Source organism: Apteryx rowi, unplaced genomic scaffold (genome assembly GCF_003343035.1).
Source record: "Apteryx rowi isolate R43461 unplaced genomic scaffold, aptRow1 scaffold_783, whole genome shotgun sequence".
NCBI lineage: Eukaryota > Metazoa > Chordata > Aves > Apterygiformes > Apterygidae > Apteryx > Apteryx rowi.
In genome coordinates this window covers 48,121-63,192 of record NW_020451075.1, presented here as the reverse complement: position 1 = coordinate 63,192, position 15,072 = coordinate 48,121, and the positions used below count along the sequence as shown (strand labels likewise).

General features: G+C 38.1%; 1 protein-coding gene across 1 annotated transcript in view; it reads right to left on the bottom strand.

The window, feature by feature from the left end:
- The window catches only part of SLC9A7 (solute carrier family 9 member A7), an 84,071-nt gene that overhangs the window by 42,262 nt on the left and 26,737 nt on the right, over nt 1-15,072 (bottom strand). The window contains exons 2-7 of the mRNA XM_026088769.1: nt 7,519-7,718; nt 6,107-6,184; nt 5,344-5,420; nt 4,089-4,201; nt 2,623-2,728; nt 2,194-2,335 (exon numbers count right to left, since the gene is read on the bottom strand). Coding sequence (XP_025944554.1) covers nt 2,194-2,335; nt 2,623-2,728; nt 4,089-4,201; nt 5,344-5,420; nt 6,107-6,184; nt 7,519-7,718 — 716 coding nt within the window. The remainder of the gene's footprint in view (nt 1-2,193; nt 2,336-2,622; nt 2,729-4,088; nt 4,202-5,343; nt 5,421-6,106; nt 6,185-7,518; nt 7,719-15,072) is intronic.

The following is a 15,072-nucleotide window of genomic DNA, read 5'->3' as shown; positions in this document are numbered from 1 at the left end:
ACACTAGAATTTTTGATGATGTGCAGTTATGGCTGGCCTGGCTTTTTTGTTTGTTTGCGGGGTTGGTTTTTTTTTTTTGGGGGGGGGGGGGGGGGGGGRGGGGGGAGGGAACAGGCTGTGACAACACCATGGTGGTACCACATACTAGAGCAACAATTAGAACCCATCTTCCTGCTGAGTGCTCAGATTATCCAGCTGCAGGTTTATCCCAGTGCCTGACTCAATAGGCATTTGTGTATTCCTTGTGAAACACAATGTTCAAGGAGAGAAAAAGTAACCCCTGCTGTTATCATAAGTAACCCCATCAAAACATATCATTCAATTTGTAATGAAAACCTGCACTCGTCATTTTGGAGGAAGAGGAAAGTGAGAGAAACGCAAGAAAAAGAAATCCTTTTATTATTTCTTATAATAATTTAATTTGAAATAACACTTTAGTTTGGTCAGTTATTTCAAATATGAATTATTATTTTTATTTTCTTAACTTGAACGTTAAAACAAAAGAATTTTCTTTCTTTACTCCTTAGGCACGCATTCTGCTTCACTTCACTCCAACCAAGCAGATTCTCTATTTTAGAAAGAAAATACGAAGTGGTGCAATACCTTCACTGTTATAAAAATAACCACAGATAGTGTGGCCAAGACTACTTGTTAAAAAACAGAGTCCATGCAAGTTATCTGCATCATATTTGCAAACTAAGCATTTCATCTGTTTTCAAAGGACCATGAATAAGTATTAAACACCTCATTGGTAGAGAGGTGCAGCTTTAGGTATTTCAGTTATGACAGCACGACAGAAAATTACTTTGCAATAAGAGTCTATTAACATCATTCATGGCTTAAGTTATGGTTCTAATTAGCTAAGAAGAGAGTGACATGCCCATTTATAGTTTCTTTTACACTATTACATGAAATAAAGTAATTTTCCCAAAGAAAATCATTAAAATTGTATAACTGAGCAACAGATTACATATGTTGTTTTTCGTTTTGTTTTGAACCAGAGGCTGTCTTGTGAACAGCCTCCCCTCTCCCATTCTCATAGCACCCTCCTGAGCACACACATTAGAAAGAGCAAGAACCAATTGCTGCTTCAGAAATATGATGTTACAAAACGGATCTGAATGCATTTTAGCTGTAATTGGTAGCCAACCAGAAAGCCAAATACACAGCAACAGCATTGACCAGCTAGAGCTATGGATAGTCAATAGCCTAAAATGCAGATTAAGAATCACAGTTCTGGATCACATCAATCGTAGAACAGTGGAGCTGGAAGACTGAACATTAAAGCATTCCAGCATGCCTTCCCCCCTTACACGTGAAGTGTTTCTGTTATGAAGGATATGAACAGACAAACCAGTGTGGTGAGTATACAACGCCAGAAGTTCATGATTATAATATAAAATATTGCATTCTACCCCTTTTACATCAATTTTCAGAAATCTAGACAGATCAAAGTAAGCTGGGATGTGTACAAATGGGGTTACACCAGCCAGTATAGCAGCAAAGAATTTGAGTTTTTCCCTTATGTAGCATTATGACCTCTTGAGCAGGTCAGGCTTAAGGTCTACTGCCTGAGCTTAAAGCCAAATTCAAACAGATCACTCCCCGAGTACCTCAGAGCTCAGATCAAATAGTGGGACTGAGCTTCATGAAAGCAAGAAAGGTCATGCAAAGCACATCATATTATGATGTTAACTCGGGTGGAGGTACAGTCTTACCTGAAACGCACGACATCAGACTTCCAGCAGAAAGGTTAAATGCAGGATTCTCACAAAGAACCCATTAGTGTTTGAAATAACTATTATCAATGACTTTGCTGAAGAAAGGAGAACAAGCCACAAGTAATCATGAGGTTGCCTTTCAAGTCTAATAACAGAAACTACTTCCTTAAACTAAAAAGAAGATAAATGTTAGGACTTACCCATGTAGGGCCTCCCCTTTGCTTTAAATTTTTGCCAGCACAATGGATACCGCAACATCATTAGAATTTCTAGTGTGGTCATAGTTACACAGGAAAAAGGTGATTTCTGTGAGTACCTATATGGCTTTCTATAGAGAGAGAGGTGACATGAATACTCATCACATCTTCACACTCAGATCAGGACAAGCTAGAGTCAACATTTCTACAGGGGAGCCCTGCTAGGATCTAAATGTAGCAGCTAGTCTGGAAAAGCTAAATATGAAAAAGGATATCAGAGCTGTCACAACACCCGTCACTGCTCCCATCATGAAAGAACCACTGAATATTCCCAGGAAAACACCAACCGATTTGAAAAACGCTGCTGCATCAAAAGCATGGGTATTTTCACCTGTTGGCTGGTAGGCAACTATAGATCTAGAAAGACAGAATTACACAATGAAAAGTTAAAAATGGCATCAAAAAGGTTTTATTCTGTGAACAGCAGTGCCTGAACAACAGAAGAGACATCCCCATGATGAAGGCAAATTTTTCTTTACGGTGCACATGTGCATAAAGGATCTTAGCAAGTGTTTGCAATGTTTACTAACTCAGTTCAAGACAATCCATTTAAATTTAAAATAACATTTCTCAGAAAAATAATTTTAGACAAATACATAGAAGAATTAAGTGATTTTGAAGTAGAAACTCGGGCAGTTACTTACGAAGATAATACAATGGCAACAGCATCATTCAACACACTCTCCCCAAACAGAAGGGCATAGAGATCGACATCAGCATGCAGCTCATTAAATATTGCTAGCACCGTAACTACAGAAAGAAAACAAAACAAAACAAAAAAAACGTATATATATCATACTGGTTGGCTTCAGGATTATGGTGTGAGCTGACAGAGCAGGCTTTCCAGTATGCCTAAGGCAACAAAACCTAGGAACTGAAATACAGGATCAAAATTAAAGTGGGAAACAGATTAATCATGTTTAACAACAGAAAGTGGCTGTTATGCTCCCACCTGCACATAGTTTCTCTAGGAAACTAGAGGAAGCCCTCAAGATCAACAGGCATAGGGTAGACAAAGCCCTTTACCAAAACCCTGGTAATTTTTGTAGAGTATGTTCTGCTTAAGATAAGCGACAAAAGTTGTGCACCTCCGGCTACCTTTTAAGGCTGTATGGACTGTCAACATAACTTTATTATTTCAGTCATTATAAAATAGTGCTAATAATTCTAAATGCTCACCAAAGCATACACTATGCCACTGGAGTGTGCATTCATACAGAATCTGAAGAGGGTAAGGCTGCTAAATATTTATAACAGTCCTTTCAAAAACCCTTCAGTCTGAAATGAAAGACAATGATCTTGAAGATGTTCCTATACAGGAGCATGACAATTTTTTTGCACAAAGGCAAAACTGTGTGCAACCACCAGCTGTTCAGAGCTCAGCTCAACCATGGGGGCTACTTCCCATTTACACACAAACCAACCCTAAGTACATCAAATAACTTGTTTTAAATGTCAAGCTTCATAACTCACCACGACCTTCCCCCCACCCCGATACACACTAGCCCTCCAGATTGATTTGTCAAGCACAGACATCCGTGCGAGCCTGTAGTACTTTGAAGGATAACTAGGTTTTCTGCCAAAAGCTCAAATTACTTTGCCAGAAGAGCGTTCTTCTGCTTAAATTTGTAAAATGTGAAGTTCATTTGAAGGAAAAAAAAACAAAAAACCAAAAAACAAAAAAGCCACCCCCCAAAATGAATCTCCCTCCCCAAATACAGCTCAAGAATTATCTGATGTCCTAAACAATGTAGCTACAGAAGTCCTGCTACCCAGACAATGAAATAATTTCATCTATTTGCAGTCTTAGACTTGATGCACACACACAAAAAAAAACTATTACTGAAAAAATATCTAAAATAAATAAAATATTTAAACAGGAAAATTACATTCATCCCCAAGCATACCATCATATCATATCAGCCCAGCACCAACCTGGCAAAGAACAGCTTTCACAACACCCAGAATTTGTGTGCATTTCACAGAGGGGGATCAGACATATTAACGTAACATAACTGAAAATAAGAGTACCGTTAATATCTTTGTGCTATACAGCCAGCAATCCTACTGGTCATTTTGGAACACTATTAAAAACTGTTCAGCAAGCTACCTGGATCAGTGGCAGATATTATTGCTCCAAAAAGGAGGCAGTCTGTATAGTAGAATTTACCAGACAGCTGTCCCACCAACTTCATTAATTTCACAACACCATACATGAGGTTCCTGAAGAGAGAGGATAAAACAGTGCATTTTAAACAAGTTGGTGCATTTCAGACAGGCAAACGAAAACCACAAGCAACAGTATTTCAGGTGGACTTTGTTATGCTAGAGCTCTCTGGAACACAGCCACAGTTGAGCCCCTAAGCTCTCAAAATTAAATTTTCCTCTTTTCCCTATAAACTGAGTCAAGAGTGAGGTATGATCCAGCCTATCATTTAAAAAAATCAGTAAGCAAAGCATGTAATCTGTTCATTATTAGCATATATAATTTACAGATTGGGGGGGGGGGGGGAAGGAGAAACAGAGACTGCTTCCCTGCCCCAAATCCCCCTCAGTATTGTTTCTCCCAACACAGTACACCAACAAAAAGCTCTGCAGTAAGAATATCTTTTAAAGTATTTTGCTTTTCTGAAATTCTATCAATAACAAACTAAGATCACCTATGCAATTCAAGATTTCTGTATTTCAGCATATTCATGCACCAGAGATACACAGTAACATTTGCAGTACAAGTGATTTTATGCAACTAAACCACTGTGACTAATTATCTCAGATTAAATGTGTGTGCATGTGCGTGCATGCACACATGTGTGTGTATATATAAAAACRTGCACACAATACACATTCATATGGGCAATCCTGAGCAACCTGCTTTAGGTGACCCTGCTTGAGCAGTGGGGTTGGACCAGATGATCTCCACAGGTCCCTTTCAACCCCAACTATTCTGTGAACCTGTGCAGGTACGTATGTATGTACATATAAATGAGCTGAAAGGGACATTTCTAAAAACACGATAGCTAAAATTCTATTACAAGTAGCACCTACAATCTAGATGAAAGTTAGTAAAAGTCTAATAAGATTTGGTTTTGGACTAAATCATTAAATCAAAAACTGAACACTGCTTTTTAGTCCGCTGGAGCTGTCAAGTGATTCAAACTTGACAATATAGTTTGAACGGACATAGTACTATTTAAAGGTCAGATAAACCTCAGCAAAATTTAAGTTTGAATTTTGTCCAGAAAATACACAAATAAAATCGTCCAACAGACAAATCACAAAATTAAGGCAATCTGGAAGACTCAACATTTATTTTATCAACTTAAACTTTAATGCAAAATGGAACTGATATCACAAATTTCACTCACCCAATGATAAAACAAGAGACTGCTGTTCCTAAAAAGGCATATGCCAGAAGGGAGCCCAAATTCCTGAAAAAGTGTCTCTGAATAAGAAAGAAATTTACATACTCATTTAAACAAGTGATATTTCCCATTCAAAAACGCACAGCACAATGTTACACTTACAGAAATACATGGAAAGACCCTAGCATTCCAGATGAAGGTTAGTTACAACAATGTAAATTGTATCCAACTTCAAAAAATTGAATGAACCAAATTTGAACCATATATTAAATCCTAACCGGAGCTTACTGACAGGAAGCTTTCCAAACAAATGTTTATATAATAGATACAAGAGTTGGCTGCAAATCTAAGAAAAAGCCAGCATCACATTAGTAATCATGGTATCTTCAAGTGAGAGAGTGCGCGCACTATCTGGGCCTTCTGGCCATTCCAACACTCCCACCAGGATTCAGGTCTGGGTCTGCTTCTCAGGGTAACTTACTGCATTTTGGCCATTCCAGAAGAACCAGAACAATTCATGGCAAGAAATCCCTTAGTTTCAAACTAAGGTTTCAAGGTTTAAAAAAAAAAAAAAAAAAAAAAAAAAAAAAAAAAAAAATTTTTTTTAAAAAAAAAAAAAAAAAAAAAAAAAGAAAAGATGTAGCCAGCTGAGATTTTTCTTACTGCCATAAAAGACATGTTGAAATGAAGACCGCATTCCTGAACAGATCAGCAGTCTCACATTAAAAAGAAAAGGATATTTTCCTCAGGAACTGATTATACTTACCTTCTTCAGGCTATAACCAGCATGAAAAATAATAGGAGGCAACAGAATGTTGAAAAAAACTTCTGGGTCAAATGTTACCTAAAAAATAAAACGTGAAACCTCATATAGAAACAGACACACAAATTGCCCCCCCCCCCCCCCCATTTTTTGAAAACTGCGATTTTTGCTTGTTGAAATAGCAAACAATTTGCTAGGTTGACCCTCCAAAATACTGGCCAGCTCTACACACATGCAGCAGCAAAAAAAAGCCGCAGATTTTCAACGTAAGTAGCTACTAGACAAACAGACATTACATCCATCACCATGATAGCCTTGCAATGGCCCCAAACACTGTCCCTTTCTAAAGTAAGGAAAAAAAAAAACAAAAAAAACCCTCCCCCACACTAATAGAAATGATGCTGGAGAAGATATCCCTTATTGTGGCAGATAATGATATTGTATGGATTTGCAGATGAAATGCTGTTTATATTTTTTGTGAGTCTAGCCACTAGCATAGTCATTATAAACCAATCAAGTCACAGATACAAGACTGGTTTTCAAGAAGTGGGATCATCCATCACTTGCAAGTATCTCAGTGGAAGCTGCAGATATCCATGAAAAAGTATAAAGTGAGAAAGGGACAAAAACAACATTTAAAACCTCAACAGATGACCTGCACACATGTGAGATTAACTATGCTCTCTTCACCCACAGAAATGTACACTCACTCCCCAAATGCCATTCATTTCATTTAATTTCAGATGTCTACAGCAGACAGATGTGTACAAGCAGTCACCCAAGGTCTCTTTATAAGTCAGCAGAAAGAAGTATTTTTAGGTTACAATCCTAAAGTTTCAAATCCTATACCTCAAAGTCTACCTTTGCTACACTTCAAAGGTGTTTAATTCCTGCCGTTGAGGCCAAATAGTAGATCTGAGCTACAGTTGGCCAGATGAATTCTATTCCCAATGTCAGATTGTCTCATTTGGTGGACTATGGGGACGTAAAGCAGTAACTATCTCCTGAAAATAAACAGATAAAAAAAACTCTAGGAAAGAAACCACTAAAAACAATCAGTAGTCATTTTTCCTTATATTATGTTATACAAGGAAGCATCAGGTTGTTTCTTCTAATACAGCTAATCTTAGTGAATTCTACAGGTGTTAGCAACATCCATTAAGTCTTAAATAGCAGTCAAAGAATCCGGGAAAGCACTGCATGCAGGCAATGGCACAGAGCTTTGCTAGTAGCAATATAATGCATAAGGTGCTTCTTAATTAAGCCTTGAAATGTTGTTACTATCAGAAATACAGACACTTAATACTACCTAACATCCAACTGGGAGGAAGGGAGGGAAGTATAGATAAAAAGCACAAAGCAGGAGAAACACTCAGCCAGGCAGCACACATCAACAAGAAACGGTCTACCCTCACCTTTCGCAACATGTCATTTTGCTCCACATTGTGGATCTTTCCAGGGCTTATTTCCCCTTTGAGGGTATATTCAAAGAACTTTCCACTGACGTTGACCAGCAGGGTGGTGAATGGCCGGTTCTCCTGTGAGCAGCTGAATGGTTTATCATGGCCACTGGTAGAAGGAGTCCCATACCTCAAGATTACCCCAACAATGAGTCCTGGAAGAGAGTTAAAAATCCATAAGGCGCGTTTGCCACTCCTGTACCCAACTTTCAAGTTTCAAATACCACCTAAGGTAGAATGCAAGAACCTTACAAGCTTAAGTGCATCATAAACACATCCTGCAGTGAACAGTTAATATCAGTTTCTTACAAGGGAACAGAGGCCCTAAACATGTTAGAGCTAGTGATAAATTTGTAAAATTTGGTATCTGCCTAAAGAGACAACTAATATTCAATGTCATGTATCTTCTTCCTCACCCTCATTTACACCTCTAAAGTGCAAATCCCTGAGTTGTGCTACAGGCTAAACACTAAGACACATAAAATGCATTTCACCTTTAATCTACACCTGTTAAAATACACCACTGCACTGTGTGGATATACCACTGCTAGAAAATAATGACTGCTGCAAATATATTACCACAACTTAGCTGAAACTGTCTGCCATAGTATTTCAGAGCTGCAGCAGTGATACAGCTTTTTTTGCCTGGCAATTCTAAGCAAGCAAACAATACTAGCTGTAGGATTTCCCACACTCTGCATATGCATGAATTAAAATTCAGATGACGCACCAAGGAGTCAGCTGCATATCTTTTGCAAGTATTCTCCATATTTCACAAAAATAATACAGGGTAAAATGAGCAATCATAAGACACATGAGACATGAGATTCAGGAATTAAAAAATAAAAAATAAAAATTACTCAGCCAGCCTAAAAAACACCCCAAAACAACCCCCCCMCACACACACAACCAGAAAGCACTGACAGTAAAGAGAGATGCATCAGAAGCACGAGCATTTGTGCGTGCTTAAAAAAACCTGCAAGCTAATGGAAGTGCCATGCCAGCAGGCTGGAGAAGCACATAAGGTCTAAAGTGAGCATTGCCCTTTTACAATGTACTAAGAACAGAACTTAAGTCATACAGAGAGGGCGTATAAGAATATAGGCACAAAATGTTCCTACTCTGGTAAGTAAACAAATTGATACCCACTTAAAGATTCCCCATCCCCTTAAACAATCTGTGATAAATCCCAGTTCCAAACAACTGCAAGGTGAAGATGTATGTTTGTCCATAAAAGAAGTGATGCTTTTGTTGACAAGTCAGTAGCTAATGCTAGCTTTGCTCTCTCTGGCCCACACTCTACATCCATAGATCTGTTTCCCCAGACAGTAAATAAAGTTTAGCAGGTAATAACCAGAGGAATAAACAAGATAAAAGGCTTTTATCTTTAAGTCATAATCTAAAGGGTAAACAAACAGTAAGAAAAAAGGTCAACCAAAAGAACACCCCTCATCATCTTTAAGTTCAGAGTGGAAAAAAACAGTTTTAAAGCAAAAGAAGGTATAACAGATATTAGCTGTGACACTCCAGTGGGCAGTTAGCCTCTGATCCCACTTTCTTTATGATGAAGAAAACAATGGCAAAAAGCTCATTAAAAAGTAATCAGAAGGTTAAGATTTTATTTAGGAGGGAAGTATATACTCAAAGAAAACACGGGAGAGAGATCTATTTCTCAAATGGTGACAATTTAGATATAGAATTTTATATAAATATGCTTTGTAATGATCCCAGGTGTAGTTTACAACTACACATACTGGATGCAACAGAAATGCAGCTATGTATGAAATGACAGATTACAACCTGTCAACTTCAAGCCATTTGCACCATGAAGAATAAAGGGAGACATTTTCCATAAATCCAGCTAGTCAAACGATCAAAACTTTGTTCTCCTCACTCTCCGCATACCTAGTAAGATCTAGGATCCCAGAATGCATCAGGAAGATTTTTTATGTTAAAAATTGATCTGAGATCAGTAAAAAACCCTGTGGTAGATCAGAAACAAGAATGAAAATTGTACAGATTTGATTATACATAATGGTGGCATACAAAACCAGATCTAGACTGCCACTAAATTGAGAATCGAGAGGGAAAATTGTGACAGACAATAGCTCTAGGCTCAAAAAGACAACCATTCAATGAATTCATTGCAAAAGCAGATGGAAAATCCCTCTTGCTATTGCAAGAGGGAGAGCAGGACGTTATCTTACTACAGGATTGGATATAATCCACTTATATATTTTCCTCCTGTAATAAAATATATCAGTTATTTCAAAACAAGTTTTGAAGATGCACCAGTTAAAGCCACAGCTGATGCTTAATATTTGAATTTAGACATACTTGAACCCTCAGTATCCCATGGCCCATTTAACACAGCTACAGCAAAACATCTGTCTTTCATTCCCTTTCTACTGATAAAATACCAAACTTGATGGCCATTGCATAGAGCACCACACAACTTGGGAACGGCCAACCCCTGATGTCTGGCTGCCGTCTTGCGATTCCAGCCACCACTACCATAGCAAAATAACAACAGCAGGATGCAGCTGAGACCAAGGCCTGCAGCTATCACTTTTCCTCAAGGGGGTGAGTGCTGAGGCAGCAGGAGGTCATCAGAAGCAGCAGCAGCAGGCCAMGGCAAGGTGCAATCAAACAGCTAAAGCTGCACAGGGTTTTGCCTCAAATGGAAATAGCTATGAAAACAGAAGAGGCCAAACAGGCCACACAGATTCCATGGCCAGCTTCATCAGCACAAAAGCTAGGCAACTGATAGTTCAAGAGATGAGGTAAAAGAGGGGAAAGTTTCCTGATCTTACAACGGTACAGGCATACAGCTATATTTATCATACAGTCCTCAAATAATAGGTTTTGTACATTAAAACTAAATGTGTCAACTAAGCACATTTGACATCAGGAAAGTAACTTGCAGAAAGCCTGAAGTCTTTAATATTTGTCCAAAACCCTTTGAAGTCTTTCAGGGAAAGCCGTACGGAAGCATCTTCATTTTTCCACTAAGCATCATGTCTTTTACATGCTAAGAAGTTCCTGGAGTTGTTGAATGGCTTCTACATTCTGTTCTCACCTGATAAAGCAACATTAAGAAAGATTATATATTTACTCAATCCCCAGAGGACCCAAACAATCAAAAAACCTAAACAGTTTTCAGGCAGACTGAACAGTCTGATTTACAACTTCAGAAAGGATGCCCTTCTAAGCTCTACACTGGCACTTATGTGTTAAAAGGAAGACACATTCATCCTTTAWAAATTCTCTCTAGATAATTGACTTAAATCAATTCTGAAAGGCCAGCGTTGCAGCTTCAAAACAAAACTGGAAAAAAAAACCCAAAAACCCAGACTCAGAATTGCTTGATAGACAAACCCAGTGGAGTACTCTAGTCTTACTTCAGCAGCAATTTCTAGCATGTTAATACAAGCCTAAATTCAGTACAGCACCGTCTCTTACATGGAGGTGAGGGAAAGGAAGGGATGCTAGAAACTAAGAAGGGATACAGAAGAAATAGTGTACAATTTCCAAGTGACTTCCTCACCACAAGGGCTCACTGATGAAGAACTAATGAAGAACTTGGATCAACAGAGCAAATATTTGTCTGGAACACTTCAGAACATTTTAGCTCTTCAGAAGRAAACCTCTAGGGCCACTGATCTAGCACTGCCTTTTACTGCAAAATTGTCAAATGAGGAAAAGCTGGAAGCGGGTGCACTCACAGCAGAGTCTCAAAAAGAAAAATCTCAAAAGTTAATACTTAATGCCTTGCACATGTGTAACTTCTATTCTCACTTCTTACACATCAAGCATTAAGCCAATACCTTGCCTGCATGCTACTTATCATGTAACTGGTACACAAAGAACATCTTGCTGGAAATAAAGCATGAAAAAGTATAGGAATATTTTTTTAAGAGAACCACTAGTGCTAATAAAAACCCCTGAATTTGGACAAAGTCAACATCAATCTGACAACATGCCATTTAAAATGGCATATTCAACTTTGAGCACAGAAGTCACTGAAGTGAGAATAAGACTTCAGACAAGAATGCACAAAGGCTAGCATCTGTGTCTGGTCAGAATTGAGTTCTGCCTTGGTTTTCCAAGCATTTTTTAAAGAATTAGAACTGAGATTTCATAGCACTTCAACAGTCAACAGTTTTCAGCAACTGAAGATGCATCCAATCAGTGTATAACTCAAGCCTCTTTAGATACTGTTTCTTTCATATGTTCCCTGTAAAAAACAGGCACTGAATACTGAGGTTTTAACTGTATGCAGTACAATCTATATTAACTGCAATTTAGCCTTAAGAAGAGGAGACTACAGATCTTACTGCTGTCTACAACTACCTAATTGGAAGACATAAAAAAGAGCAAGCCAGACTTCTCAAAAGTGCACAGTGATTAGGACTAGAGGCAACCAACGAGTTGCAACACAGGAAAATCTGATCACATACAGGAATTTTTAAGTTTTTTTTTTAAAACCATGAAGTAGTTACATACCAGAACAGGCTACCCAGAGAGGCTGTAATTTCCATCCTTGCAGATAATCAAAATTTGCCTGAACATGGCCCTGAGCAACCTGATCTGCTTGGGCCTGCATTGAGCAGAGGGTAGGACACGATGACTTCCACAGGTCCCTTTCAAACTAGATTATTCTGCGATTCATACTCCTTCCTACAAACATTCAGACCCCTCAGACAGGTACTTTATGCTGCATAGATTTCTTTAAAAGCAACTTTGTTATTTCTAGGGTTGTGACAGGGATTCTGGGGCTTTGGTTTTGGTTGTTTCTTTAAACCACAGAGACAGCACTGCTGATTCTAAATTTGTTAGTCAAAGAGGAACAAGGGCCACAACTTCCTCTTTGGGATGCAGACAGAAGAGGATGACCGAGAGATGTTCAAGTACTGTTAATGCCATAATGACATAAAAGCAGATACTGTGCTGCAGTAACAGAGGAGAAGCTTGCTAGTAGTCTTTTATTTTTCTTCTAATGTAATAGAAGTAAGTTTTGATACTGATACCACAGCAAATCACTGCCTAGTTTGTCAAGTGAGGCAGCACTATCAGTGATAAGACCGAATTTCACCTGGGTGCACAGCCTGCCTGCCCCAGCAAAGAGAAAGGCAGAGTAGCCTATTCTGGGTACTTGGACACCAGTTTCCTACTGGTCCAAGGTGATGGTGGGTGAAAGACTTGCTTGCTTTTGAACAGCCATACAAAAGAAATGTAAAAAGGATTTCATAACATTTAAAAGTCTAAAATTTTCCTCTATATTCACAAGCTAAGCTTCTTACCAGCTTGATGACCAAGAATCAAAGATGAAGAAAAACTTGGCAAGAAAGATGAAAGAAAACCATGCTTGAATGTTCTAGGCAAAAGTCTAATAATAATACACAATATTAATAACATAATTTCACTATATTTACTATAAGTGTATACTATACACTTATTTTACTATAGGATGTTTATTTGTGTGCATCATGATACCACAGCTGGAATGTTTTATTTTTAAATAACCTGAAATAGCAATAGAGGAAGCATTTTTCCTAATACAGGGTCAACCTTTGAACTTTGGAGTCCATACCTTCAAATCTGACAACAATTTATTAGGAGTTTCAAATCTTCTTACAAACAAAACTGTTCAAGAGCTTTTCCTGATCCAGAACTGAGCCAGTAATGTTGTATTTAAACTAATCAAATCAGAACTTTACATATCACCTACAGAAGAGCTAGCAATCCACTGTCCTCTTACTATTTGCTTGCCATTCACTGTACTTGTATATAATGGAGTGCAGAGGAAGACCAACCAACCACCCCTTGAAGAAAGGTTAAGCAAGTGGCTGCTGTGCTGCAGACCTCCATAAGCATTGCTAATCCATTAACTACTTTCTTAACGATACAATACTTCCAACACGGGATTTGTCTGCTTGTCACATTGCTGCAAGAGGTGCAAACTTTGAATAATGGGAAGACTGCTTTGAAAACAGTCCTTGTCTTTGGTATTTACACTGCTGAACATACGCTGCAAGACAAGTCCTCACTTCATTTCAGTAAAAGAGCATTTTTGGGCAGGGAATGGAGGCAGATGATGATAATTCTTGAAATCTAAAGGAAGATTTTGGGATATAGAGAATCTAAAATGCCAAACACCACAGATTCAAGGTCATGCTTTCTCATTGCCTTAGAGCCAGTTTAGATAGAGAAGTTAAAGCGCAGTAAACATGGTGTGGATTAATGCTGCTCTGCACTAATTCTTCCATGTAGATGCATGCAATTGTGCTTTGGACAAATTTGTAAAAATCAGGTTATTCAGCTTTTAAGGAGGAAGTCGGACTAAACATGCTTTGAATTTAAATAAACAAATAACTCCCCCACCCTCTATGATTCGCATCTAGTTGAATTGCGGTAACTACAACACGAATTTAGGAATGCCTGTGCAAACACTCAAATAAATCTGGGCTGCCATAATCATTTTTTATAAATTTGTAGAAGGCAAGTTGTATCAGAGCTCTCAGTCAATTTGCAGCTTGAGTTGGAGGCTCAGTTCCTCTGCGAAGGAGAGGAAACCACCCCATTCTCTTCTCGTACCTTTAACTACTGATAACCGGGTTGGAGAAGGGGGTAGGGATGCCTCAGAGCTCTTTTTCAGATCACATTATTATAACATGATCCATACACTCATAGTATGTATAGTGATATAGTCAGAAAAGAATTTGTGAACCACATATAAAGAGGCAGACATTGTGCATTAGAGAATGAAGCATCTTACTGAAAATATGGTTAAAGAAAAGGGTTAAGAAGAAAAATCATTTAAAAAGACAACTATCTCAAACAGAAGACTGCTTGGCAAATTTCAATAGTTGCTGATCTCAAATTACTAAATTTCACACAGAACAGTTATAACCCCAGAAAAATTAAAGTGTTCCAAATAACTTGGAGAGATGAGTAAACACTATTAGCAAGATGGCAATCACAGAAGTCTGTGGCAAAGTGATAATCAGTAGGAAAAAAATCCCCTTGAATTCCCCCCTGAAATCTAACATTCACGAAAAAGACTGAGTTGGAAAAATGCCCACAAGTCCAACAGCCTAAACTGAAAGCTTAGCCCCAGAAAAGACTGCCCTGTGGTAAGAACATGTGGCCTCTGGTCCAAGCATGAGACTGTGAGTCAGAGTTCCTTACCCATTTCCCAAATTTAGCAATGATTCAGTGGAAGAGGACAAACCACATAAAACAATTTAGAGAGACATTCAACTTAAAGAAATAAGATACCACAGTTATAAAAAGCACAAATATTTGTCAGAGATTACAAAGAAGGTTAGAGGCTGTAACTAATCTCAACTCTCCTTGTTCATTTGTTTTCCAGTTCATTTACTGCATAACCATTGTTTCATGTAACACAGATGTAACAAAGCATTTGCTGTCAAATATTTTTTATACATAAAATTTAAAAAGATGCTTTGTTCTTTCAGGAGCAGAAGCATTCACTCTTAGCTGTAA